At 41.0% G+C, this 27767-nt stretch overlaps 1 protein-coding gene and 1 long non-coding RNA gene across 2 annotated transcripts in view; one reads left to right on the top strand and one right to left on the bottom strand.

Annotated features, from left to right (window-relative positions):
* The window catches only part of Pzp (PZP, alpha-2-macroglobulin like), a 43154-nt gene that overhangs the window by 857 nt on the left and 14530 nt on the right, over window positions 1-27767 (top strand). Inside the window, exons 2-17 of the mRNA NM_007376.4 lie at window positions 566-749; window positions 1741-1894; window positions 2035-2087; window positions 3104-3124; window positions 3680-3848; window positions 4679-4763; window positions 6349-6472; window positions 8934-9048; window positions 9682-9791; window positions 11967-12128; window positions 13481-13708; window positions 15456-15519; window positions 18986-19128; window positions 22242-22391; window positions 23524-23688; window positions 26818-26905. Of these exons, the coding sequence (NP_031402.3) occupies window positions 566-749; window positions 1741-1894; window positions 2035-2087; window positions 3104-3124; window positions 3680-3848; window positions 4679-4763; window positions 6349-6472; window positions 8934-9048; window positions 9682-9791; window positions 11967-12128; window positions 13481-13708; window positions 15456-15519; window positions 18986-19128; window positions 22242-22391; window positions 23524-23688; window positions 26818-26905 (2015 nt within the window). The remainder of the gene's footprint in view (window positions 1-565; window positions 750-1740; window positions 1895-2034; window positions 2088-3103; window positions 3125-3679; window positions 3849-4678; window positions 4764-6348; window positions 6473-8933; window positions 9049-9681; window positions 9792-11966; window positions 12129-13480; window positions 13709-15455; window positions 15520-18985; window positions 19129-22241; window positions 22392-23523; window positions 23689-26817; window positions 26906-27767) is intronic.
* Gm10069 (predicted gene 10069) overlaps window positions 22583-27767 on the bottom strand; it is a 64525-nt gene continuing 59340 nt past the window's right edge. The window contains exons 4-5 of the long non-coding RNA NR_028593.1: window positions 23501-23698; window positions 22583-22907 (exon numbers count right to left, since the gene is read on the bottom strand). This is a non-coding gene — a long non-coding RNA (predicted gene 10069). The remainder of the gene's footprint in view (window positions 22908-23500; window positions 23699-27767) is intronic.

Below are 27767 nucleotides of genomic sequence, written 5' to 3'. Positions count from 1 at the left end.
GGACTCCCTGCCTGACCTGAAGGTAGCTCAGCTGGTAGGAGAGTCTCCTCCAGGTGACTTGGCTGGTCCAGGAGTCTCTTAGAAGCAGCTCTGCCTCCTCTCCTCTGTCTAACAGTTTTTTGCTGCCTCTGTAACCATGGAGAGACTGCATCAATCCTGTTAGCCTCCGCTCATGAAATTTACCTCTTGTATCTCAAACCTCCCTCCTCCCTCCTCCCTCCTCCCTCCTCCCTCCTCCCTCCTCCCTCCTCCCTCCTCCCTCCTCCCTCCTCCCTCCTCCCTCCTCCCTCCTCCCTCCTCCCTCCAGGAAGGAATGTTTCGATTTGGAGGAAATTGCTACATGGCGATAACTTGAATTGGTTGCCGGTGTTTCTGATATTCTGTGGGTGAACATTCCCTGAACTCCAGAGAATCACAACAGTGCCTCATCTTAGGTTTTATGTTGACCTCTGGGAAACCCAGTCTTCATGAAACCTATGATTGATGGCAATATGAAAAATACTAGAAAACAATCGCAATAATGACGTCTTCTGAATCCTTCCTGGTTGGTCCTCTTCCCCCGCAGACAATATGTGGTGCTGGTCCCGTCAGAGGTCTATTCAGGAGTCCCTGAAAAGGCCTGTGTCAGCCTCAACCATGTGAATGAGACTGTGATGCTCAGCTTAACTCTAGAGTATGCAATGCAGCAAACGAAGCTCCTCACAGACCAGGCTGTGGATAAGGACTCCTTCTACTGCAGCCCCTTCACGGTCAGTGTCCTGCCTGGGATGTGCGGTACTGGAAAAAAAAAAAAAAAAAGAGTAATCGGTTGAATGTGATATTCTCATTCATCAAAAAGAAATATTTAAATTAAGGAAAAATAATGAATACAAAGTACACTTCTAATCTCCTTTATGATACTTACAAACTGGTCTAATGAAGGTTACCATAGCCATAAGAAAGACTTAATTTTTACCTTAAAATAAACTTTTGTGGTAAACAATATTTATACTTTTACAAATATAAATATTGAGATTCTCTTTTTTAAAGATTTATTCTTTATGTATATGAGTACACTGCAGCTGTCTTCAGACGCACCAGAACAGGGCATCTGGATTCTATTACAGATGGTTGTGAGCCACCATGTGGTTGCTGGGAATTGAACTCAGGACCTCTGAAAGAACAGTTAGTGCTCTTAGCCACTGAGCTGTCTCTCCAGCCCCTTGAGATTCTTTTTTAAGATTTATTTTCAGATTAAATTGTGTCTCTGTGTATGTGCACATGAGTGCAGGTAACCATTGAGGCCAGAAGAGGGCACCATGGAGCTAGAACTGTGGGCAGTTGTGAGCCTCCTGATATGGATGTGGTACCCTAATTTAGGTCCTCTCCAAAAGCAGTGTGTACCCTTAAGTGCTAAACCATCTCTCCAACCTTTGAATACTGATCTTCTTAAAAGCCAAATTATTCATGTAAGATAGATGGCAGATGGTGGCCTTGGAAGGTGGAATAGGAAAATTATTTTTAATAGCAAGACTTCGCTGTGAAAATACAAGGACACCATCTTATTCACTGCCCTGACTGCACTGAAGAATGGTCTGTTGTTCTGCAATGTTTTCTCCTAAAATCATGTTACTTGGGCACAGGAAATTGAGTCCTTGACACCCCCTTACCGGTTCTCAAGGATTCACAAAGAAAACAGATCCCTGTAGACTCTGAGCACCCAGAAGTGAATCCGAACTTACTCTCTACGGTTTTCTGCAGATCTCAGGTTCACCTTTACCCTACACATTCATTACTGTGGAGATAAAAGGACCAACGCAGCGCTTCATAAAGAAGAAGTCAATACAAATAATAAAAGCTGAGAGCCCAGTCTTTGTCCAGACAGACAAACCCATATACAAACCAGGACAGATAGGTATAAAGAATTCACTGGGCAAAAACAACACAGTGGGTGAGGAGGGGTGGTGGTGTTCTTTACGATTAAACTGCAGTCATGGGAACTCTGGCCTTGGCTTCCCACTGTGGGGAGGTCTCACAGAAAAATCTCTGTTTCAGTGAAATTCCGAGTTGTTTCTGTGGACATCAGTTTTCGCCCGTTGAATGAAACGGTGAGTCTCCTGTTGGTGGGTGAGAAATGAGAATGAGTGTTTACAATGAGAAAAGTAAACAAATAGCTAAGTCTGATTTTTTTAGGAAACCTGAGCTCATATAAAAGGCACCTGACTCTACCACAGAGCATTGCCTGAGAGCGTTCACGGCAGAAGCATATTTAATGGTAGCATTGAGACAGTTCACCAACTGCATTCTTAGAGTAGATAAAGCGTTTAAAAATAAACTTGGGTCTGGTTATGCATGCTTCTAATCCCAGGAGGTGAGAAGCTGAGAAGAAGAATCACAAGGCCCTGGCCTGCCTGGATCACATAGTAAGATACTGTCTAAAATATAACAACAAAAAGCATATTCAGTTGAAATTGTCCTCTTTTTTTAAAATTTTTATTAGGTATTTTCCTCATTTACATTTCCAATGCTATCCCAAAAGTCCTCCATAGCCCCCCCCCCCACTCCCCTACCCACTCACTCCCACTTCTTGGCCCTGGCGTTCCCCTGTCCAGCCACTTCTAGAAGCCCATTCGGTTTCTCTTAGAAATCATTAGATTTCCTCAAATGTATGCTAGCCATAAAAGGAAAGCCATGACTTCTTAAGAGATTCATGTTCCAAACTAGACCTGTAAAAAGGTAATGGACCAAACAGAGGACGTCTCCTACTTTAGACAAGAAACACAACGACTTTGTCTCTCTGCCATGTAGGCTCTGTCACCTGATGTCATGGTTATCTCTGACGTCCATGACTATGAGTGCAGCACCATTGGACCTGATGGGGGGAGGGGGACACGAAGGCGGGTGGGTAGAGGAGGGAGTGTGGGAAGAGTGAATATGGTCCAAACTCATTTTACAAAATTCTCAAAGAACTAATTAAAAAGGACATCTGGTACAGAACAAGGAAATAAGTCTTTGTATGAAAAAGGAAGCAATAAGCTCGGTAAAGTTTAAAGACTGTAATTACAAAGATGCTCTCTTTTTAAACTTCACCGCACACTCATGCTGCTTTTTTTTTTCTTCTCAGTTCCCTGTCGTTTATATTGAGGTAAGTACCAAACTGTACATCTCGGTCAGAATGACGATGCCCTACAAGTTCCGCAAGATCTTTGTGTCTCCTTTCAGATTCCAGTTCCTCTCCACTAAGCAAATCCTATCTTCTCTGCTCCCTCAAGTTCTTTGGGAAAGGAAAGGAAAAGGACCGCAGTACTTTATGATGGTGTGATTTTGTGGCTTTCCAAATATCTCTGGCTAGAACGGACATATATATCAGAAGGAAGTCCACTGTGACACACATATGCAGGGTCTCCCTTCTAAGTACTAACCCGGTTGGCTTCTAAGATCAGACAAGACCTGTAGCATCTGGGGTGGCACAGCTGCAGGGGTCAAAGGATCCCATCGCTGGTGACATCACTGTCCCTTACTCAGGTCTACAGTGTGTTTGTTTCTTTGTTTCTTTGTTTAGTTGGTTAACGACATTAGCACTAATTCACCAACTCCCTATTAACTCCCAGTGTTATTATTACCTGATAAGCTGACCTCTAATCAAATTATTTACACAATTGTCTCAATTGTTTACACAACTCATAATATCTTTCCATAGACTCCCAAGAGGAACCGAATTTTTCAATGGCAAAATATCCATCTGGCAGGAGGACTCCACCAGCTCTCTTTCCCACTGTCTGTTGAGCCAGCTCTGGGTATCTACAAGGTTGTAGTGCAGAAGGACTCAGGGAAGAAAATAGAACACTCCTTTGAGGTGAAGGAATACGGTATGAATTGGACAAGTGTAAGGCATATATGATGGTGGAATCCTCAAGGTTACTTCTCCGTATTTGTCTGTGGTATACGCGTGTGTGTGCATGTTGGGGGTGTGGTATGTTCTCACTCCGTGTGTGCATATGTAGATGGGAGAAGTTGACATCAGGAAACCAATCATAAAACATGATTCTCAAAGCTCCCCAGAGCTTCTATGGCAGTCACATAATACGATAAATACCTTTCACACCTACGGGAGAATTTGGAAAAGGAAGGATTCAGCGGGAGGAAGTGGCAAATCACAGAACATGACTAGCAAGTTCTGAAGTGGGCACGGGCTACTCAGAGCATAAGAGAGGAGGGTGTGCAACTTCAGCCAGAGTGGAAGATTCCTGGGAGTCAGTGAATGAGTCTGCAGCCCTTCAGTTCAGTGGACCTATAACCACGTGTCTGATAATGGGGCTGAGGATGTCAGTCAGTTGGAAGAGCTAGCATTTGGTTAAAATGAGAGATGGGGGAGGGAGAGGGAGAAAAACATCAAACTTGAACCCACTGGCCCTACTGTTCCATCAACTAACTGTAGTGGTCTTCAGACTCAGTGATGTTTCACCGGCCTTTGAAATCTCGCACAAAATCAGAGGAGTCTGGGAAATGTAGTCTGGTTTCACCAAGTGGCATGTACAAACAGCTCACAGTAATAAATGACAATATCTCTTTCCTAGTATTGACACTAGAGCTCCTTCTGTGTGATTCTATGTCATAGATTCCTCTAATAAAGTCCACTGGTAATATTTATGAGGTCTCCTACCTACTCTCACCTCCTTTTTTCCTCTATTCCAAACAGTTTTACCCAAATTTGAGGTGATAATAAAAATGCAGAAGACTATGGCTTTCCTGGAAGAGGAACTTCCTATAACTGCTTGTGGCGTGTGAGTTACTTCTTTTTTCATCTTATTTTTGGTTTTCATATCCTATTTGAGATGGTATTTTAAATAATATTTAGTAAGGCATTCCATATCAGCACTTACAGGCGCTGGACAGGGAGTACAAGCAGAAATCTATGTCCATGAGGCTAAAGAAACAACCTCACAACTGGCCTAAGGGAAGATTCCTATATCGGCTCTACAGGAGGAGCTTAATGAAAATTAGAATCCCTGGTTCCACCTTCAGAAATTCTAGTTACAAATCTAAGGCAAGAGTCACAAACCCTGTACCACAACATGGGTCACAGGGCATTCTAGAACAGGAAACTAGTCCCACCCTTGCCTGGTGCCCTTCCACCATATTCAGCAGAAACAGACTGAGCCACCACGATATTATTTACAAATCATATTTTTATTTTGTAGCCACTGCTTTCCCAAACAATTTCTCACTTATTATTTTAAAATACCTAGAAATATAGTCTTTATCTTTTTCTTTTTTAGTTAAAATAACTAAATCTGACATCAGAGACAATCATTTTTTAACTAATTCTGTGGTATATACATATGTGCTACATACATGAGCAGATGCCCAAGAAGCCTAGAGGTAGTAGAGACATCAGAGACAATCATTTTTTAACTAATTCTGTGGGTATATACATATGTGCTACATACATGAGCAGATGCCCAAGAAGCCTAGAGGTAGTAGAGGCACTGAAGCACTAAAACTGGAATTGCAGGCAGCTGTGAGCCACCCGACACGGGTGCTGGGAACAAAACTCAGGTTGTTTGGAAGAGCGGGAAGCACTCTTATTTTATGTGTATGGGCGTTGTGCCCACACATGTGTCTGTGTCCCACATGCATGCCTGGTGCCTGCAGAGACCAGAAAAGGGCATCAGAGTCCTTGGAAGTTGCAGATGATTCTGAACCATCAGTTGGGTGCTGGGAATTGAACCTGGGTCCTCTGGAGGAGCAGCAAGTGCTCTCTTGTCTACCATCTTTCCAGTGAACAGGACAGTCTTATAGCAGAACCTCAACTAAAAGGAGAGAAAGAGCTGGGTGTGGTGACCTTTAATCCCAGTAATCAGGAGACAGAGGCAAGCAGATCTCTGAATGTACATCAGCCTGGTATAGATAGCAAGTTCTAAGCCAGCCCAGAATACATATTGAGACCTTGTCTCCAAAGCTTAAAAAAAAGAGAGAGAGAGAAGGAAGGAAGGAAGGGAGGGAGGGAGGGAGGGAGGGAGGGAGGGAGGGAGGGAGGGAGGGAGGAAGGAAGGAAGGAAGGAAGGAAGGAAGGAAGGAAGGAAGGAAGGAAGGAAGGAAGAAAAGAGAAGCAAAAAAAGAAGGAAGGAAGGAACCTTGGGAACACTAAATCGTATCTTTCCATTTAGAGATTTTTCCAAAAGGTTCGCTGACTACTTTGTCTTAAAATTATTTCTCATTTGCACTTAGGATGAAGCCTGGTATCACGAGCCTTACTGGAGTGCAAACACTAGAGAGATAAACAAATATGGTTGAACAGTGTGACTGGGTCCAGTCAGGGAAAGAAACCATCCGTGACACTCACATTCGATCATGTTACTGTTCTAGATACACATATGGAAAGCCTGTTCCCGGTCTGGTGACATTGAGAGTGTGCAGAAAATATTCACGATACCGCTCCACCTGCCATAACCAAAACTCAATGAGTATCTGTGAAGAATTCAGCCAACAGGTATGTAGTAGCCACTCCCTAGTTCTTACTCTGGCATGAGCTGCAGTGCTAAGTGCAATGCAATAGGACAAACACTTGAAATGTCATCAAGCAAGATGTAGGAGTAGGGAGAAGAAATATGAGAATGGTTGGTGGTATTAGGGGCCCAGATGAAGGCAGAGATTATGAATCTATAACTGCGCCCATTTGGCAAATTTTGTAATTTTCTTGCCAACAGCCATCAACATGCCACGTTCTAAAAGAATAAAGTCGTGTTCAAAGCTGGCTTTTGTCACAGTAGAATGAGGTCGAAGCTGATGTGGGCTGAATGAGAACTAGGCTCAAAAAGAACTAGTGGCCCTGGAGAGACGTCTCAGTAGCTAAGAACACTTGTTGCTCCTGCTGAGGGTCTAGGTTCAATTCCCAACACACACACACACACACACACACACACACACACACACACGGCAACACACAACCTTCTGTAACTCCAGTCCCAGGAGTGTTCTAGCCTCTGTAGGGTTTGCATGCACGTGCTACATAGACACACACGCAGGCAAAACACCTACAAACATAAAATAAAATTAAAGAATCTTAAAGTTGTATGCATGCGTTCTGATTTCAGAGGAAGGATAGGTAAAAAAATGCAGGGATGGCTATTAGAGCCAGCTCTGTATAGAAACTGCAGAAAAGTTACCAAAGCTTCAGGGAGCCAATCAGTCAGAGGCCAAAGTGGAAGGTGTGTGGATAAATGGGACAAACACTGATAAATAACATCAGTTCACACTCTGGCTGTTTAGAAAATGACTCATGGTGTCTATAAATCCATTAATTATGATGGGGTTTGGAGGAAGTGTGTGTGTGTGTGTGTGTGTGTGTGTGTGTGTGTGTGTGCATGCGCGCACACTGAGACAAATTTTATAGCCCAGGCTAGCCTTAAATGAACTATGTTTTCCAAACTGACCTCAAATAATTCTCATGCTCCAACCTCCCAAATGCTGGGATTACAAATGTTTGTCAACATGAACTATGATATAATTAAATTTGTTATGCAATGAATATTTGCATGTAAGTATGTACAAATAGGAAACAAATCTTTATTAAGACATAGGTCACCACATTTAATTCAGAAACCTGATTGCTATAAGGATTTGCCTAGCCAATGGCTATGCATATACCAATGTCTTAGACACCAAGAGAATACAGAAAGTGACAAATGCTGGCAAGGACACAGAGAAAACGGAACCCAAGTGCAGTGGGGATGTAAGCCACTGCAGCCACTAAGAAACTCAGAAGGGAAGTTCAAAAAAATAAAAATAGATCTATCATATGAAATACCTGGGTATTTGCCCAAAGGATTCAAACACCACAGAGTCAACACGCCACGCCGGCACATCCACAGTTACTACAGCAGTGCTCTCAACAGCTATGTTATAAACCAGCTGAAGTGTCTGTCAGTGGAGGAGTGGATAAAGAAACTATGGTGTGATCTTCAGAGGGAAATGTTCTAGCCATGAACAGAGGTGGGCTGTGTGACTGTATAGGAAAACGGACACAGCTAGAGAAAACCGTGGTGAGTCAAGTCAACCTCAGAAGAGCAAGCATCGCACGTTGTGCTCTCGTTTGTCGTTCCCACCTTTTATAGAGAGATATATAAAATCATGCATGTGTTTACAGATGATGGGAAAGAAAGTAGAAAGAAAACTACACAGGCTAGTGGTCCTCAACCTTCTTAATACCGCAACCCATTCCTACAGTACCTCGTGTTGTGGTGACCCCAACCAGAAAATTATTTTTGTCGCTACTTCATAACTGTAATTTTGCTACTGTTATGAATAGTAATATAAATACCTGTGTTTCCCAATGGTCTTAGGTGACCCCTGTATAACGGTCATTCCGCATACCCCCAAAGGGGTCACGACCCACCGGTTGAGAACTATGGACCTAGGTGAACACAGGAACTAGGGGTAAGGAGCAGAATGAGAAGAAGAGAGGGAAGAAATGTGTTAAAGTAAACCATATACTTTCATGCATTGAAGTACTGAATCCCAGTACCATATACAAGGAATGTACACCAATATGTTTAAATATCTCATATAGAAGAGAGCACAAGGCCAATAGTCAACATTTAGTTCGAGGTGATTATAGAAGCCTCTTATGCCCAAGTTGAGTGGATAGAATGGAGGGAATGTTATCACCTGAGGAGTAACACCTGCAAAGATCTGTAATTACAATATATGATGGCACCCTTGGAAACTCTAGGATAACTGACATAATGCACATAGTATCCATTTTCCGAAGAGAGGGAAGGCGAGGGTTGGCTGTGAATAATCCAGAGATTAACAAAGTAACAGGGTCAGCCTTGGAGCCAGGAAGAATAAAACAAACAAAGGTACCTGAACGTTTAAAACCTTTTTGTAAACTTATAACCAACATTTTCATGGCAAATCAAAGAACTCGGGAACTCTCCCCTTCTCTTCAGGCAGATGATAAAGGATGTTTCAGACAAGTTGTAAAAACCAAAGTATTCCAGCTCAGACAAAAAGGCCACGACATGAAGATAGAGGTGGAAGCCAAAATCAAAGAGGAAGGAACAGGTTTGTATTGGCTTGTTTGTTTTTTTTAAATAAATGTCAATCAAGCAGAAACTTATCAAACTTCCATTCCATTTTGAATACTTTATGGTGTCTGCATCTTGTGAAAGTGGCAGGTTGCCAACGTCAAGAAATAAAATATTTAACAACAGAAGGTGTGTGGGTGTGTTTGTGTGTATGTGTGTAACTGTGATAAATTTTCCGTAAGAAATATAAGATGTAAGAAGAGAGTGGTTGTAAAGGGAAGTAATTAATTCTAATGCAGAGGCAGAAGAGCGATTCTTAAGCTTGCACCTGATGTGCTTTGTGGAGGGAGCGTGATGCGTGGAAAGATGAGTGATGGGCTGAGAAAAGCAGGCAAGCACACTCATTCTCAGGATGGAGAATTCTGAACAGCATGGCTAGCTTCAGATGTATGTGATAATGACCTAAACGAACAGATACTTTAAAATAATGCTAACAAAAGATATACAGGAAAAATTAAATATGTGTTGGATATGATACCTCATAAAGTATTCACAGATTATTGTAGCATCCTATAGTAACAGAGGAGAGCTGAGGTGGAAGTAGAAAGTAAGTTTTGAATCCACAATACTGAATTCGTGGTGTTTTGTTTTGTTTTGTTTTGTTTTTCAGGAATAGAACTAACTGGTATTGGATCATGTGAAATAGCAAATGCCTTAAGCAAACTGAAATTTACTAAAGTAAATACAAATTACAGGCCTGGGCTACCTTTCTCTGGACAGGTAAAATATTTTCCCCTGTAATCATACTTAGGGACATGAAATATTCTTGTGGGGGGGTGTGTACATATATACATGTATACATCTTGACATGAGCATGGGCACACATGTACATGTGTGCATGTCATGTGCATGTATGAAGGGAGGCTCAAGGTTGGTGTCAGGGGTTCTCCTCAGGCATTCTCTACCTTATTCATTGAGGCAGGATCTCTCACTTGAACTTGGAGCTTGACAATTCTGGCTAGTTTAGCTAGCCAGCTTGCTCTAAACATCCCCATCTTTACATTCCAAGCTGTGGAACCATAGGCAAGCTGCCACACCCACCAGCATTTATGTAGTGCTGGAAATTGAACCCTCATGCAGCACAAGACGCATTTGACCCACTGACCCATTTTCCCAACCCCCAGGCATGAGATCTTTTGAAAAAAAAAAAAAAGAATTTAATTGCCAAGTCAAAATATATTACAACAATTATTTAGAAAAAGAAATTGTAGCAAAATTTGCATTTATCAAGTATAGTGAAATGTTGAAAAACAAAGCACGTTTTTAATCAATTCCCTTCCATGCCTCTGTATTTTATATATGTACTGGTGTTTGGCTGTATTCTCTTTGATTTCCTCTTTGTAAACAAAGCCTTTCTGAGGCAATTAGAAATAATTTTTTAAAAAGTAATTGCATTAGTCAGCTTTCCATTACTATAACAAGATACATGAGGCCATTAATTTATAAAGGTTTATTTTAGCCTGGAGTCTTGGAAGTCTCTATGTATTATGAGTTGTGTGTGTGGTGACATCACTAACTACAGTGGAGGCATAGACTTTGGGGACTTTGCAAGACAATTAACATCCAAGTGGTATCAATAACATGTCACCTAGATGATAAAAATTGTAATTACTGAAAAAAATTTAGACTTCTTTTTCAGTACTAAAACAATGTAATGTTGATAGATGTAGAACAGATGATACAATTAAGCAAACTGCTCATTTACATTTATATAGCATAGCTAAGGTTTTAGGCTTTTTTTTTTCAAGTTGGCTTTTACAGTAAATAATCTTTGGGCTAAATGTATGGGTAATTTCCTCATGTATATTTTGAATTTTATATCTGAATTTGATTTTCACACTTTTTTCATTCACTTTAGTATTTCGTATCAAGTTGGAAAGACACTGATAAGTATGTTGTAGTTTGACAAGGTCACCACAGGTAGAAAGAAGATCACGAGAAAACTGTAAGATGTGAGTTCACAAGAAGTTGAACATAGAAACAGAGATGGTAGCACACCATGTGGGGAAGTCAGAGCAGGAACCCGAGGCAGGAACCTGGAGGCAGGAACTGAGGCAAAGGCCATGGAAGTGTGCTGCTAACTTGCTTGCTCCTCATGGTTTACTTTTTCATGCAACCCAGCACCACCTGCCCAGGGAGTAGGGCCACCCACAATGGGCCAGGCCTTCCCATGTCATCAGTCAAGAAAATGTACCACATACCAATTTGGTGGGGAAAATTATCTCAGTTCGTGTTCTCCTCTTCTAAAAGGACTCCAGCTTGTGCCACATTGACATAAAGCTAACCAGCCGAGACCCTGTTTCATTAAAAATATTTGTTTTGAAAAAGGCACAAGCTGTAATGGAGAGGTTCATTAACTGGATGTATTCATTCCACATTAGATGCAATTATCAACATGTAACACTGTACTCTAAAATTGTACAGTGTTAATGTTTTTTTAATTAAAAATAATAAAATAAGGAGCTGGGGAAATGTCTTAGTGGCTAAGTACTGAACTTTCAGAAGACCTACGTTCAGTTCTCAGCACCTACATGGCAGCTCACAACCATGTGAAATTCCAATTCCAGAGGATCTGATGCCCTCTTCTGAATCCAACGGCACCAGGCACCCACATGATGCACAGACATCCGTGCAGACCAAACACCCATACACGTAAAATAAAATGTAAATAAAACCATTTAAAAGAAAATAAAAATAAACCATCTGTTTTCAGAACCACAGGAAATATTTAAAAGAAATATCACAATTTAAAGCTCACAAACTAAGTCTCATTTGCAGATGTGAAGATCTTCAGGAAAGGACAGGGTCTTTCCTGAAGAGACAAAGATGTAAACTGAACAGAAAATGGAGTGGCTAGCTGCCATTTGTAACTGGCTGTCACTTTCCTGTTTCTAGGTTCTTCTTGTTGATGAGAAGGGTAAACCAATCCCCAACAAAAACATAACTTCCGTCGTGTCTCCACTTGGGTACCTGTCCATTTTTACTACGGATGAGCATGGCTTGGCTAACATTTCCATTGACACTTCCAACTTCACAGCTCCGTTTTTGAGAGTTGTGGTAAGTAGAAATGGGCATGCGCGACTGAAAAGGCTTAGGTCACAGGATGTGTGAGGGGAAGGTACATGAACTCCAGGTGCAGAAGAAAATGTGACAGGAAATAAATCAAACTGAGCAATGTGGGAACAGGGAAGGGAAGGCAGAAAGTTCTGTGTCAGGGACACTTGCAGGAGGCTCTGCCTTCTGAGACACTGGAAAGATTCTCCTGGGATTGCCTGGGAGTTTTTGGTATTTTCATAGTTCTATTACCAGTTAGACTATACCTAATTCTTTTATCATAATACAATTGCTGTTTGTGCTCAAACAGTCAAATAATCTTATGCAATAAAGCCGTAAAAAGATAGGGCAGTAGCTACCTACACAAGACCTGTCTACAAGGCTGGACCTAGCATAAGAGATGGGAAAGTGGGGTTGGGGATTTAGCTCAGTGGTAGAGCGCTTGCCTAGCAATTGCAAGGCCCTGGGTTCGGTCCTCAGCTCTGGAGAGAGAGAGAGAGAGGAACTCAGAAGGCCCCACCCCTGGCAGCTATCTGATATGAAACCCCTGTGGAAGAGTTGTTTGACACCTCCCTCCCAAAGGGGTTGCAACCCACAAGTTACAAAACACTGAGCTGTCAGGGGAGAGGTAAGCCATGTTCCTCAGTGATGTAGCCATGGGTACATTGCCCCCACTCAATCAAACGACCCACAACACATACTCATGAGACAACCCTAATTTTAAATGCAATGGGTCACACACCCAAAAAAAGGCACAATAGGAGAGAAACTCTGGAAGAAGAGACACTCTGGGATCAGTATTAGGATAAAAAAGATTCATGGGGAACTCGGTTTAAAAAAAAATGTGTGTGAAATATGGTAAGTAAAATAATTGCTCATATGTGCAATTAATGAAATAACTCTGAACAGAAAACGTGTACAGAAAACGTGTACATGGGCTTTGCAAGTGTAGTGAGCATTTCTTAATCCCAGCACTCAGGATGCAGAAGCAAGAAGACTGTGAGTTTTAAAGCCACCCTGAGATACAAAAGTTTAAGTAATCTTAATAGGAAGGTAGGAAAGTGGGTATAAATTTAAGAAAAAAACCTTTTTACAAAAAGATATATAAGTAAGTGATCAATGGATAGAGAGATGGATAGATAGGTGATAGATAGATAGATAGATAGATAGATAGATAGATAGATAGATAGATAGATAGATAGATAGATAGATAGGGTGAGTGGGTAGGTGGGTGAATGGATGGATGGATGGATGGATGGATGGATGGATGGATGGATGGATGGATGGATGGATGGATGGATAGATGATAAACAGACAAACACTAAATACAAATGTCTTGTTCATTTTCCTATTAGGTCACCTACAAGCAGAACCATGTCTGCTATGATAACTGGTGGCTTGATGAATTTCACACACAGGCAGACCATTCTGCAACTCTAGTCTTTTCTCCAAGCCAGAGTTATATTCAACTTGAACTTGTTTTTGGTACTTTGGCCTGTGGGCAAACTCAGGAGATTCGGATACACTACCTCTTGAATGAAGATATCATGAAGAATGAAAAAGACTTAACCTTTTACTATCTGGTAAGAATGAAAGTCACTGCATCTCTTTTTAATTGTATAGACTCCAAATTTCCTAGGTTCCTCTCAAAATAATGAGTTTTATAGAACATTAGTGTTAATATTTAGGTTTTTATTTTATATACTGGAAGACAAACTGCTTCCTATGAAATTATTCATGCTTTAATTCAGTTTGTCTTGTTCACTACTGAAATATTGGCTCTAAATAACATTTCTTTATTTCTATATTTTAAAAAAAGTACCACATTTACAATAGTTATAGTTTCCATTTCATCTCTTCATAGTCTTAAGACCTTGGATAATTTACTAGGCTTCTACCTCAAAAACAAGTATCAGTTATCTTACCTAAGTACTTGAGACAATAATCAATGCAATTATTAAACAAAGTGAATTGTTCAAATTACCTCATCTCAGAGTTGGCCACACAGAGAATGAGAAATACATTTTGTTTATTTTTAAATAAAAGTAACCAGGGGCTGGAGAGATGGCTCAGTGGTTAAGAGCACTGGATGTTCTTCCAGAGGTCCTGAGTTCAATTCCCTGCAACTACATGGTGGCTCACAACCATCTGTAATGCAATCTAATGCCCTCTTCTGGTGTGCATTCATACATAAATAAATAAAATTTTTTTAAAAAATTAAGTAACAATAGAAGATACTTGTATTATACATTTGTCTCCACAGTATATTTCACATACAGGTGCTAAAAATATGTGTGTATGTACTTTTCATACACTACTAGGAATACAAATACTAAAGAAAATAAAACATAAAATTATATACTTGCTATTTTTCATTGGATATTTTATTTATTTACAATTCAAATGTTATCTTGTTTCCCTGTTTCCACTTCGGAAACTCCCTATCCCATCCTCCCTCTCCCTGCTTCTATGAGGGTGCTCCACCTCTCACCCACCCACCCACCCACTCCTGCCTCCCCACCCTGGCATTTTCCTACACTGGGCACTGAGCCTTCCCAGGACCAAGGGCCTCTCCTCCCATTGATGTCCAACAAGGCCATTCTCTACTGTATATGCGGCTGAAGCCATGGGTCCTTCCATGGTGGTTTAGTACCTGGGAGCTGTGGTGGGAAGGGTCTGGTTGCTCGATATTGTTGTTCTTCCTATGGGTTGCAAACCCGTTCAGCTCCTTCAGTCTTTTCTCTAACTGCTCCATTGGAAACCCTGTGCTCAGTCCAATGGATGACTGCAAGCATCCATGTCTGCATTTGTCAGGCTCTGGCAGAGTCTCTCAGGATACTGCTATATCAGGCTCCAATCAGCATGCACTTCTTGGCATCCACAATAGTGTCTGGGTTTGGTGTCTGTATATGGGATGGATCCCCAGGTGGGGCAGTCTCTGGATGGCCTTTTCTTCAGTCTCTGTTCCACACTTTATCTCCCTATTTACTCCTGTGAGTATTTTGTTCCCCCTTCTAAGAAGGACAGGAGCACCCACACTTTAGTCTTCCTTCTTGTGGGCTGGGAATTGTATCTTGGGTATTCCGAGCTTTTGGGCTAATATCCACTTATCAGTGAGTGAGTACCATGTTGTGTTCATTATGTACTTGTTATTTGAAACACACACACATATGAAAATGATGGAAAGGAAATATGGTAATAAAAATTACTTCTGAGTTGGAGCAGCATGAGAGCTATTTATATATCATGAGTATGCTAACAGACATACCTTAACCTGTCTGGGCAGACAGACCTCACAATGCTAATGGGTGTATTTCCTTCTGTCTTCAGATCAAAGCAAGGGGAAGCATCTTCAACTTAGGAAGCCATGTGTTGTCGCTTGAACAAGGAAACAGTAAGCATCTCTTGCTTTTCATTCTTTCTTTCTTTCTTTCTTTCTTTCTTTCTTTCTTTCTTTCTTTCTTTTTAATGTATTCTCATCTTGTCAAACCTCAACATCTGAGCAAAGTGGGAGTGCATGGCAGCCCTCTGTTGTCCAGTGAGGAAGCTGTCAGAACATTTCTGGATTTTAGGGTTTTATTTCTGAAGTAAAGTATACTAATTTCATAATTATTTTCAAAAAGAAAAAATCAAAAATGTAAAAAAAAATGATGGAAGCCATTTTTCTTCATGAATTTGTGTGTTGGATCCCTATTGCTGCCCTGATGGGTTAGTACACATTTCCGGGCACATAACAACACAGGTTTCTTGGCAGGACTACCTTAGATCTTGAACTCCAGAGAAGACCCAATGTTCTTGCTTTGCCTAAACACCTCTGCCACTCCCTTCCTTTAACCTTCAAAGCTAGCACGCAGCACTCCATCTTCAAACCTCACCTGCCTGTCTCCCTTTTATAACCATCCTTAGAATGACATTGACACCACCTGGGTAGCTCAAAACAATTTTCACATCTCATGGTCCTGGTTTAACATCTGCAAAGGCTTTATTGCCATATAAAATAACACACTTAATGATTTCCAGGTCTAGGTATCCAGGATTAGAATTCTGCTTACCACGAGCATTTCAAAATCCATGGGCCCATCCAACAAGTCAAATTCAGTCTCTCATCAACAAACACCTCAGTCTATCACAGTCTTTCCTCAAGCCCCCAAATCTTATATATCATATGCTGAAAAACAGTCCCAAAATAAATAAGTTAAAATCATATAGATTAGGCAGCGAGGCCTTGCATACAATCGATGCCGCGGTGAGAGAGATGAAATCCACGCAGACAAACAGCCCCAGATTGCAACACGGACCATCCGTCCTCTCTGGTTGGAGTCTCTGTCCTCCTAACTCAACACCACTTGCAACCCCCTTCCCTTCCCACAAAGCATTGCATGTGCATGCAGCTGGTTTTGTGTCCGGTTCTTAGAGGGATCAAACAGTCTCTCTTTTTCTACCCTCTCTGTCCATTTAAAAAGACAATGTCTCTTTTAGGATAAATTACTCAGGAATCGTGTCATCTACCTGCATGCCACAAAGATTTTATATATCCTACTAGACAAAAGTTTCTCTGTCGATGTTTCCCAGATAATTTCACCTGCTGATTTGGCCTTTGCTGAGGTGAAGGGGAGATCTGTGCGTCATACACAGAGCCTCTTCAAACAGACTTGAAGAGAAAGCTTTGTGGCTGCGCATGGTGGCACTTTGACTTTTCGATGCTGTTAGCTGGAGGAGTCTCTCTCTCTCTCTCTCTCTCTCTCTCTCTCTCTCTCTCGACCAAGAAGTGCTCTGTGTCCCTTAGAAGCTGCATAATGGGAGTTTTCTGAAATTATTTTTTCTCAAAGAATCCTTCTTGCTTCGTGGTGAAGGAGCCTCGGTTTTCACTCCTACCAAATCTTACTCCACATAGCAGGAAGAACCAGGCTGGACACCAATGCTTCTCTTTAATCTTCTCCAACCCTTCTTTACTTTTGCTTCCCACAGAGCTTCAGTACGCAGTTCAGCGAGATCTTCTGTCCTTGTGGGATAAGAATCCCCCTCCTCCACAGCCCTCACTGGCTGCAGTTTTTTTGTTTTTTAATTATTATAATTATCAATACTTATTAGTCATGCAGGTTAATGGGTTCCACGGTGACGTCTCCATGCATTGGAGATGTCCATTATCTTGCTCATCCTCTTCCCCAACCCCTTCCCTTTCCTGGACTCTTCTAGTAGATTCGGGTCATTATTTTTCCTCCTATAAGAGAAATCATACAATGCTAATCTTTTTTTCTGGCTTGTTTTGTTTAACATAATGTCCCCCAGTCCCTCCCATTTTCCTGAAGATGACATGATTTCATTCTTCTTTATGACTGAATAATATTCCATTGTCCATACGCACCATCTTTTCTTGCCCACTCACGTGGTGATGGATGCTTAAGTTGACTACATATATTGGTAGTCACGAGCAGAGCTACAGTAAGCATGGCTATCTCTGTGTCTTATTTCATGTCCTTCTGATAAACTCTCCAGAGTGGCATAGCTGGTGTGGTGCATAGGTTAATACTATTTTTAGCTTGTTTGGAATTCTCCATGTTGTTTACCTCAGTGACTGCACTAATTTACATTCTCAGCATCTACATTTTTTTTTTTTTTTTTTTTTTGGTTTTTCGAGACAGGGTTTCTCTGTGTAGTCCTGGCTGTCCTGGAACTCACTCTGTAGACCAGGCTGGCCTTGAACTCAGAAATCCGCCTGCCTCTGCCTCCCAAGTGCTGGGATTAAAGGCTTGCGCCACCACGCCCGACTCCTCAGCATCTACATTAACAGTACTTCTCCATAGCTTCTCTAGCATTTGAGCTGTCAGTGTAAATATGATTTGCATTTCCCTGGTGGCTACAGACACTGAATGCTGTTCATGTTCACCGACTATGAGCTTCTCCACGTCTTATACACCTTATACACGTCACTCGCCCATTTTCTGATTTAGTTATTTGTTCTTCTTTTTTCCTTTTCTCATTTTATACATGTGTATATATATATATGTATATATATATACATATATATATATTCTGTATCTCAATGCTCTGTTCCATGAATAGCTGCAGAAGATAACCCCCACTGAGTAGGTAGTGTTTTCCCTTCTGAGTTTAGCATGTTCCCACAGTCACCCACCTCTGAAAGGAACTGCTCTCTAGTTGATTTGACTTTCCTCATGAAGAGTAGTGGCTGTTGGCTGCCTCTAACCCGCCATCTTGAATTGCCAAACAGCTGACATTACTTCTCATCTCTGTGTTTTTCCTGTCTGTTTATACCCTGTTAAGTCTTCTCTAAGATGTCTACTACCCTAGGACTCTCACTCAGCATTCTTCCTAGGAGACTTTTACCATCACGGTTCTACCAGTCTAATAAAAATGCAGTATCCCCTTCTCCAAAGGCAGGCTCACCATGGGGTCCTCAGGTCCATAGCATCTCTTCAGCCTCTGCATTCTCACTAGAGTTGTGTTATCAGTGTGCTTGAAATTTATAAGGGGGTGGGGGCTGGCAAGATGGCTCAGAGGTAAGAACACCGACTGCTCTTCCAGAGGTCCTGAGTTCAATTCCCAGCAACCACATGGTGACTTACAACCATCTACACTGGCATGTGCTGCCTTCTTCTGGTATGCAAGCCTACATGCAGATAGAACACTCATAAATAAAATAAATAAATATTTAAAAATTTTAAAATGTCATTCATTCAGCATGCATTTATGAAGCACCACTGCATGCACAGTGATAAAGGTACAAGTCTTTTTTATGTAATACAAATATGAATTCTTAAAATATTCTAAAAACTGTTATGATATGAAATTAAGAATCCACTCCAAATCCACAATCCTGAATCTTCTTTATTTTCCAGTGAAAGGAGTCTTTTCCCTCCCAATTCAAGTGGAGCCAGGCATGGCTCCCGAGGCTCAGCTGCTCATTTATGCTATTTTACCTAATGAAGAACTTGTCGCTGATGCTCAGAATTTTGAAATCGAGAAGTGTTTTGCCAACAAGGTGGGTGTTTGTGTCTAAGCCTGATCCTTTTATTCTCTCCTTTATATGTGTGAGCAATAAAGAAGTACTATCTATTTCTCTTTCTTTCTTTTTCTTTCTTTCTTTCTTTCTTTCTTTCTTTCTCTCTTTCTTTCTCTCTCTTTCTTTCTTTCTTTCTTTCTTTCTTTCTTTCTTTCTTTCTTTCTTTCTTTCTTTCTTTCTTTCTCTCTATGTAGCACTGGCTGTCCAGGAACTTAATATTGACCAGGTTGGTCTAGAACTCACAGAGATCCTCCTGCCTCTGCCTTCCAAGTGTTAGGACTAAAGTCACACCCCTGGCTTAATATTTATTTTAAAACCACAACACAGGACTCTTAAACATTACCCCCAGTATCTCTCAAGTTAGTGAAAAGAGCCATATACACCTTAGCAGTCTAATGGCAGTGCCCAAAGGAGGTGGCCATAGGCAGAGGTCTTTTTCATTTAGAAGATTCATGTGGATTTCAAAATCTATTCTACAACAAACTTTGATGTGTGTGTGTGTGTGTGTGTGTGTGTGTGTGTGTGTGTGTATACACACACACACACAATTGTCTTTTGTTTTGCCTGGATATATGCCTGTGTACCTTGTGTGTGCTTATAAAGGCTAGAAGATGACACAGGATCTCCAGGAACTGAAGTCAGATGGTGTGAACAGCCATGGGTACTGGGAAATGAACCAAGTCCTCTGGAAAAGCGCCCAGTACTATTACTGCTTAACCATCTCTCTGGGCCCCATATCAAACTTTTAAATTATTTTGACACCAAATTTGGCATTGAAAATGCTTTTTCACCAAATGGGTCTGTCTCATGCCACCAATTCCTTAGCAAACCTCCATTCCATACACTGCAAGAGAGTGCACTCCTGTGAGTTTAAAGTTAGCTCCTCAACATAGACAGAAAAGTGTACAGGCCTTTGGTGAGCAAATAAGGATTAAAATATAAAACACTGTCAGTGAGATCTTTTGTTATTTTTAAAGACTCGAAAGCTGTCATGTGAACTCCACTAAGCTATAAACAAGTTTTCCCAAGCAGAATTGGCACTTGTCTGATTTTTTTTAAACTATTCTAGTAGATGAGCTCTGTCAACTTCAGCCACTTTTTTTTTTTCTTCAAAACTATAACTATGAGGATAATGTCTATTTACAGCAAGCGGGCATTTCTGTATTCACATTACATAGTCACATATAGTAAGTGTGCAGCGATCTAAGCAAGAGGACATGGATCCCTGCGTAAATCCTCACTTCCATCTAAGGAGCACTGTTAAAGTTGGGCATTGTGTTCAGAAGCATCATGCTGGTTCCTCTATGAACTTCCTGTTTAGTGAGTCTCCTGCACCAGCCTCCAGGGTCTTCACTCTGAGTTGTGTGTCGTTGTGAGGGGAAATCTTGAGAGAGCCACTCCACTCTAGCAATGGGCAGCAGTCCTTAGCCTGGTGAGTTAGTTTATTTACACTCCAGACATGATGCTATCTGACAGCATATAATTGACAGGGGGAAAAAAAATTACTTTCTACTCAGAATCAATGCCTGACTGAAAATAATCTCTCTGATTCTGGAAATCTCTGTGTAACGGTACAAAAATTCTTGATAGAAGCCAAACTCCATTCAAAGCTATGTTCACTTCAGATCAAACATCCTTTCACTTAACTGTTGACCTAAGGTAGAAGAAAGCACTAACAGTAGCTCAAATGAAGACTGGTGCACCAATCACGAGAAGGCTGGCAGCCATGCAAAGATTTGATACAGTTGCTAATTTACGCCCCTGATCAGATGGTGTGCAAAGAGGAGCCTGAGAAGTGAAAAAAGACTGGGGTCAGGCAGGGACGTGTCTCTTCAATCCAGAATTTTGTTTTCTCAGACAGGGACGTATCTCTTAAATCCAGAATTTTGTTTTCTGTCTTTTATCGGACAAAGAAAACTGTTTTCTATTTTAAAACATCTTTCCTTTAAGACAGTGTGTACACATTAAATATGTATTAGTTTAAATGGTTTTTCTGGCAGCTAGCCCCAAGAATGCCTGTTTGCATATAGTTGAAAGGCAAAGGAGAGATAAGAAGTCAGGCATGGGGGCTGGTGAGATGGCTCAGTGGGTAAGAGCACCCGACTGCTCTTCCGAAGGTCCAAAGTTCAAATCCCAGCAACCACATGGTGGCTCACAACCACCCGTAATGAGATCTGATGCCCTCTTCTGGAGTGTCTGAAGACAGCTACAGTGTACTTACATATAATAAATAAATAAATCTTTAAAAAAAAAAAAAAAAAAAAAAAAAAAAAGAAGTCAGGCATGGTGGATGCATACCTCTGACTTCAGCCCTCAGTAGGCATCGGAAGGAGTCTGGGTTACACTGTGAGTTCAAAGCCAAGCTGGGATATGTGCAAGGTCCTGTCTCAAATTAATTTAAAAATAAACCAAATGATAAGAAAGAAAACTGGTTTTGAGTGCAGTCGCTCTGTCCCTGCGATGAAGAGCTGACAGGCTATAGCTTCCATCTCTCACTACTGTCACAGACCCCCAATGTGAGATGATTTTCCGTATGACTGAGGTAGAATAAAAGTGGTATATGGGGCTGGAGAGATGGCTCAGCAGTTAAGAGCACTGACTGCTCTTCCAAAGGTCCTGAGTTCAAATCCCAGCAACCATATGGTGGCTCACAACCATCTGTAATGTGATCTGATGCCCTCTTCTGAAGACAGCTACAGTGTACTTAGATATAATAATAAATAAATCTTTTTTAAAAAGTGGCATATGAAGTTCCTTATCGCTCTCCTTAAGAGTGTTTCCAATACCATACCAGATTCTAGCACAGTGGGATCAAAAGCAATGCAACCTGCTTTCTGCCAGTTACAGAAAGAAAATCAGGTAAGTCAGTGCCATATTTCCAGGTCATTCTGAAGATGTTGAATGGGAAGCTCCTAGGAAAATAACCCTGCTCTAAAATGGCAAAAGAGAAAGAAAGTTTAAAAAACAAAAACAAAAAACAAAACAAAACAAAACAAAAACCTCAGCATTGTCTAGAGGAGAGTGTCAAGACTCTAATTAATACTCTTTTTTTTTTTCCCTAAGATACTGCTATAATCATGTGCTCTTTACAGGTAAATTTGAGTTTCCCATCAGCACAGAGCCTGCCAGCCTCTGACACCCACCTGAAGGTCAAAGCCGCGCCTCTGTCCCTCTGTGCCCTCACTGCAGTAGACCAGAGTGTGCTGCTACTGAAGCCCGAAGCCAAGCTCTCACCTCAGTCAGTAAGTCCCACTGCAGTCTTGAGTATCAAAAGATGCTGACATGCCCAGACTGTTTTTGTAAACCATAACCACAAAGGACAAGATCCTCACAGAGATGAGCATGACGTCACCCCCCACAGTCACTGACCAGAGTGCTTTACAGACTCTCATTTTACCCTGGTGTTTCTTAACAAGTGAATAACAATTTGGGGTCTGTCTTATCACTTCATTTTACGAATGATAACACACAAATAGGATGGGTTAGTTTTGCTACAATACGTTTTAGAGAAGTTAAATTTCGTCTGGTCCATTTGCTAGCCGGCCACAACTCAAGGTGATTGTGTAAGATGCTAGGTCTTTTGTGCTTTCCCTGAAATCAGACACTTTACTGGTCTCAAGAGTGGGCAAGAACAGTTTCTTCTCAAACATGTCTTTAAAATGCCTTTGTGTTTCCAGAGAAGCGTCCTCATGTACAGGCTTCGAGAATGCCTCACGGGTTTTATGGTTAGCCTCTGCATCTTGCCTCCAGGTCCAGCCCTGTACAGACAAATGGTTCAGAAGTGATTTTGTTGTCTCTCAGTACCCATTATCCATCCTTTCTCTCTGCACCATGAACCTGAACACTGCCAGCCACTAACTCTGGTCTCCATATCCTTCTACTTTCAGATCAACTTTGATAAATTCACTTCAGTTGGTTTTTTTTTTGTTGTTGTTTTTGTTTTTGTTTTTTCAGAAAGAATCACACAAAGGTCTAGGCTGTCATTGAACTCAAAGGCTAAGGATGACCTTGAGTTTTCGGTCCTCATGCTTCTACCTCCCAAGTGCGGGGATTACACACCTGCAAGGGCATGCTAGTTTATGTAGTGCTGGAGATGAGATCCAAGGCTTCCTGCATGTTAGTTAGACAAGCATTCTACCAACTGAGCTACATCTCCATCTCCTATCTCTTCAAGTATTCTATTTTCCCATGAGGGCTAGAAACTTTGACATTCTATCTCTTTCTGTGACTCCCTGCTTCAATCCTTGTATAATACACATGGCAAGGGTAACTAAAACCATGGTGACTTAAATTCCATATCGAACATTGCCACATTAAAATTCTTTAAGCAGTAGAACAAGAAACAGTTTACCTTTGTTCTCCTCCAATGCACAGATCTACAATTTGCTGCCAGGAAAGACTGTCCAGGGTGCCTTCTTTGGTGTCCCAGTGTACAAAGACCATGAGAACTGCATCAGCGGAGAAGACATCACTCACAATGGGATCGTGTACACGCCAAAGCACTCTCTGGGCGATAATGATGCACACAGCATTTTTCAGGTAATCGCTCCTGAAACACAGCAGAGCCGAGTTCTAACTCTATGTTAAGATGCAAAACTCCAATGCTTCTAAGCACCACAACCTAACCCTTCCCTTTCTCTAACAAAATGATAAGTAAGAGAAAAGAGTCTCAGAGGCAGGGGTTAATTTGTACACAAACATATCTATCAGGATGATTTCCAGGGCACCTTAAGTAGCAAGTGGTTTTGTGTGTGTGTGTGTGTGTGTGTGTGTGTGTGTGTGTGTGTGTGTGTGTATTAGAGATTAATATATGTCATTAATATATAAGATAATATAAGTCACTCTTGGCAGCCATAATATAAGCCATTTGCACGATAAATTCTTTAAATGTTTTAAAGCATCTGTGTACACATTGCTGGTTGATCATATCCCTCTGGTAACGTCCCACACTCCGTCTCCTCACCCTCCCAATTTCCATGAGCCACTTTGTCCCCATAGACTGCTTCACTTCTACTTTCATTAATATACCCAGGAAGGACTTTATATATCTATATAAAGTCTAGGAACCACAAATGAGAGAAAACATAGAATCATTGAAAATGTGGTAATTTTATTTCTGAGACTGGTTTAGCTCACTTCATATGATTATCCCCAGTTGCATGTATTTTCCTGCAAATGACATGACTTCATTTTTTTAAGATTTATTTATTATTATAAGTACACTGTAGCTGTCTTCAGCCACCATGTGGTTGCTGGGATTTGAACTCAGGACCTTCAGAAGAGTAGTCAGTGCTCTTACCCACTGAGCCATCTCGCCAGCCCCCTTCATTTTTCTTTATGGCTGAAAAAACTCACATACATACATACGTACATACATACATATACTTGTATATATGATACATGCTGTGTGTGTGTGTGTGTGTGTGTGTGTGTGTGTATGTGTGTATCACTTTCCCTATCCATGCCTCTATTTTTTTGACAGCTAAGTTGGTTCTATCAGTTAGCTATTGCAAACAGCGATTTCATAAAAACCAAAATGCAAGTGACTCTGTGATGGTCTGACTTGCAGTACTTTGGGTAAAGGGGTAATACATTCATATGGAATATTTACCTCCTTTTAGGTTTTTGAGAATCCTCCACATTTCCATAGTGGCTGGACTAGTCTACACTGCTGCCAGCAGGATTTAAGTGATTTCTTTTGTTCATTTCTTTGTCAGTATTTGCTGTCATGGTTTTTTTTTCCCCTTAATGATTGCTATTCTGACTGGACTAATACAGACTCTCAATATGGCTTCGATTTATATTTTTCTAATAGTTAAGGAAGTCAAACATGTCTCATGTGTTTATTGACCACCTATATTTCATCTTTTGAGAGTGATCTATCTGTTCATTTTATTAACCTGTTTTATTATTGGGTTGATTTCTTGCTGTTTAGGGTTTTTTGAGTTTTTTTTTTTATATTATAGGTAGTAATCCTCTGTCAGGTGTGCATTTGGCCAAGACATTCTCCCCTTCTGTAGACAATTCCTTCAAAAATCAATTCACTGGTTTGTTTGCTTTGCAAAATTTTTTAATTTCACAAGGTCCTATCTTTCAATGCTTGATCTTACTAATAGTGTCCAATTAAGAAGTATCAGTCTGTTTTCAAGGTATATTTTTAAGCTTAACTACAGCTAAGCAGAGCTATGATACTAAAGTATATCCACATGGTAAACTCAATTTTATCCTACCAAAATAGGTTAAAACTCTTTGTTTTGCCTTTAAAACATATATAAGTCTTCTTCTAGCGTCCACAGCTTAACCGAGAACAATTTAAATCACCTCTCTGCAACTTTCCAAAATCATAGCTGTTTAACCTTTCTTTCATGATTTCTTTCTTCCTATTTCACACAACTGCCACTCATAGCTGTGCCCCACCCAGAGTCCCGCCATTTCCCACATGCTGTGAGATAAGACATTGAGAGGTGTTTATTTGTGACTACCATTGAAAGTGAACTTTGAGAACAGGTGACTTGAGGGTTCAGGTGATCCCAGTGTGGGTACTTGGGAGCAGATCTCAGTGACAATAAACTGAGAAAGAAAAGAGAGGGAGAAAATCCACAGAGGGTGAGTACAGAAACTCAGGAAAGGGGTAACCAATGCAACCTATGGTTTCAAGAGAAAAGGCAGGGAAAGAACAAACTCTCTCAACATTAAGTCCGTAAGTTCGGTCTGTCCATGCACCCATTTGCACAAACACATAGGCACAGGTATTTTATAAGGAAAAGGAAAGTAGGGCTGGAAAGATGGCTCAGTGGGTAAGGGCACCGACTGCTCTGCCGAAGGTCCTGAGTTCAAATCAGATGGCTCACAACCATATGTAATGAGATCTGACACCCTCTTCTGGTGCATCTGAAGACAGCTACAGTGTACTTAGATATAATAATAATAATAATAATAATAATAATAATAATAATAATAATAAATCTTTTTAAAAAGGAAAGTAACATAAGACAAGAAGAAGGAAAGAAGGAAAGAAGGAAAGAAGGAAAGAAAGAAAGAAAGAAAGAAAGAAAGAAAGAAAGAAAGAAAGAAAGAAAGAAAGAAAGAAAGAATCATTTAGTTAGGGTTTTACTGCTGTGAAAAGACACCATGACCAAGGCAACTCTTATAAGGACAACATTTAATGGGGCTGGCTTACAGGTTCAGAGGTTCAGTCCATTATCATCAGGTGGGAACACAGCAGTATCTAGGCAGGTATGGTGCAGGCAGAGCTGAGAGTTCTATATCTTCATCTGAAGGCTGCTAGCAGAATACTGACTTCCAGGCAGCTAGCAGGAGAGTCTTATAACTCACACCCACAGTGACATACCTACTCCAACAGGGCCACACCTTCTAATAGTGCCACTCCCTGGGCCGAGGACATACAAGCCATCACAGAGACAATATTTTAAAGTAGGGACAGAAGAAATGGACTTGAATCCCATCTCACACTCATTAGCCCCATGAGCTTGCTGTTCTGGGACAACGTTATAGCTTGTCCCGATTCAATACAGAATCTTTACATTGATCCTAGGAACCGTGTGTCAAACAGTAATGAAATCACAGCACGAACTCAAAAAAAAAAAAAAAAGATCGCAGTCTCAAGACTGGGCTTTCTAACCCCTTTAACATGTAATGTTTTTCCAGTCTGTAGGAATAAATATTTTTACCAACTCCAAAATCCACAAACCACGCTTTTGTCAAGAGTTTCAACACTATCCGGCAATGGGAGGAGGTAAGAGTGTGGTTTGTTTGTCTTCTAGAATAATAGGAACAAAAAAGATGATGCTTCTCTCGAGGGGGGGTGTGTTTAAAGAGCATTTTTATACATACTGAATCTTAGGCTGTCTCCTCAACAGCTCCTGTGCCAATGTATTCACAAATCACATCTGCCAGACATGGGCGTAATTACTGTTTCTCTCTGTATGGCCTCTCCTCTCCCAGACTTCTTTCTTCCTCGATCCCCTCTCCTCTCTCCTTTCCCTTGTCCAAACTGGCCTTTTTAGCCTAGGTGTCAATCATCTTGCTTCTTCATCTTTGCCCTGTCCTCTGTTCACACCACAACTAAGTCAGCATCCAAGGCTTCCATCAGAGTGAGGGAGGGCGGAGAATCGCACCCATGTCAGAGGCTGAGCTTCATGTCGCTTTCCTGGGCTTTTTCCAAGTTACACTCACACGGAAGCTACTTCTAAGTGCATTTCTTTGCTCTCCCTTAGTCTTGCCTCAAAAGATCTCTTTATCCTAATTCCATGGTGTTTTATTCTATAATTACACTTAAAATTTGCCTGATTATGGTAAGCATACTCCTGAAAGAGACACTCTACTCTAGAGGGGCTTTTTGATAACTTCTGAAGATGCCTTCCCATCGTAGTGAATACATTTGCACAGCTATTGCCCTGGAATTTTCTCCCCATCCCTGGCTTCCCATCAAATAATAAGCACCTTAAGTTCCACATGATCATGAAATCTCCTGATCAGGTTACAGCTGATCAGCGGTGTATAACGGACTTCTTAAACTTGGCACACTTAGAACCTCTTTTCAAATGTAACCTTGGCATGTACCTGCATCACATAGTTACGAATATAAAATGTTCAAT

The sequence above is a fragment of the Mus musculus genome, chromosome 6 (assembly GCF_000001635.26).
Source record: "Mus musculus strain C57BL/6J chromosome 6, GRCm38.p6 C57BL/6J".
Lineage (NCBI taxonomy): Eukaryota > Metazoa > Chordata > Mammalia > Rodentia > Muridae > Mus > Mus musculus.
The sequence above is the reverse complement of the archived record's forward strand: the minus strand, read 5'-3'. Positions and strand labels throughout refer to the sequence as shown.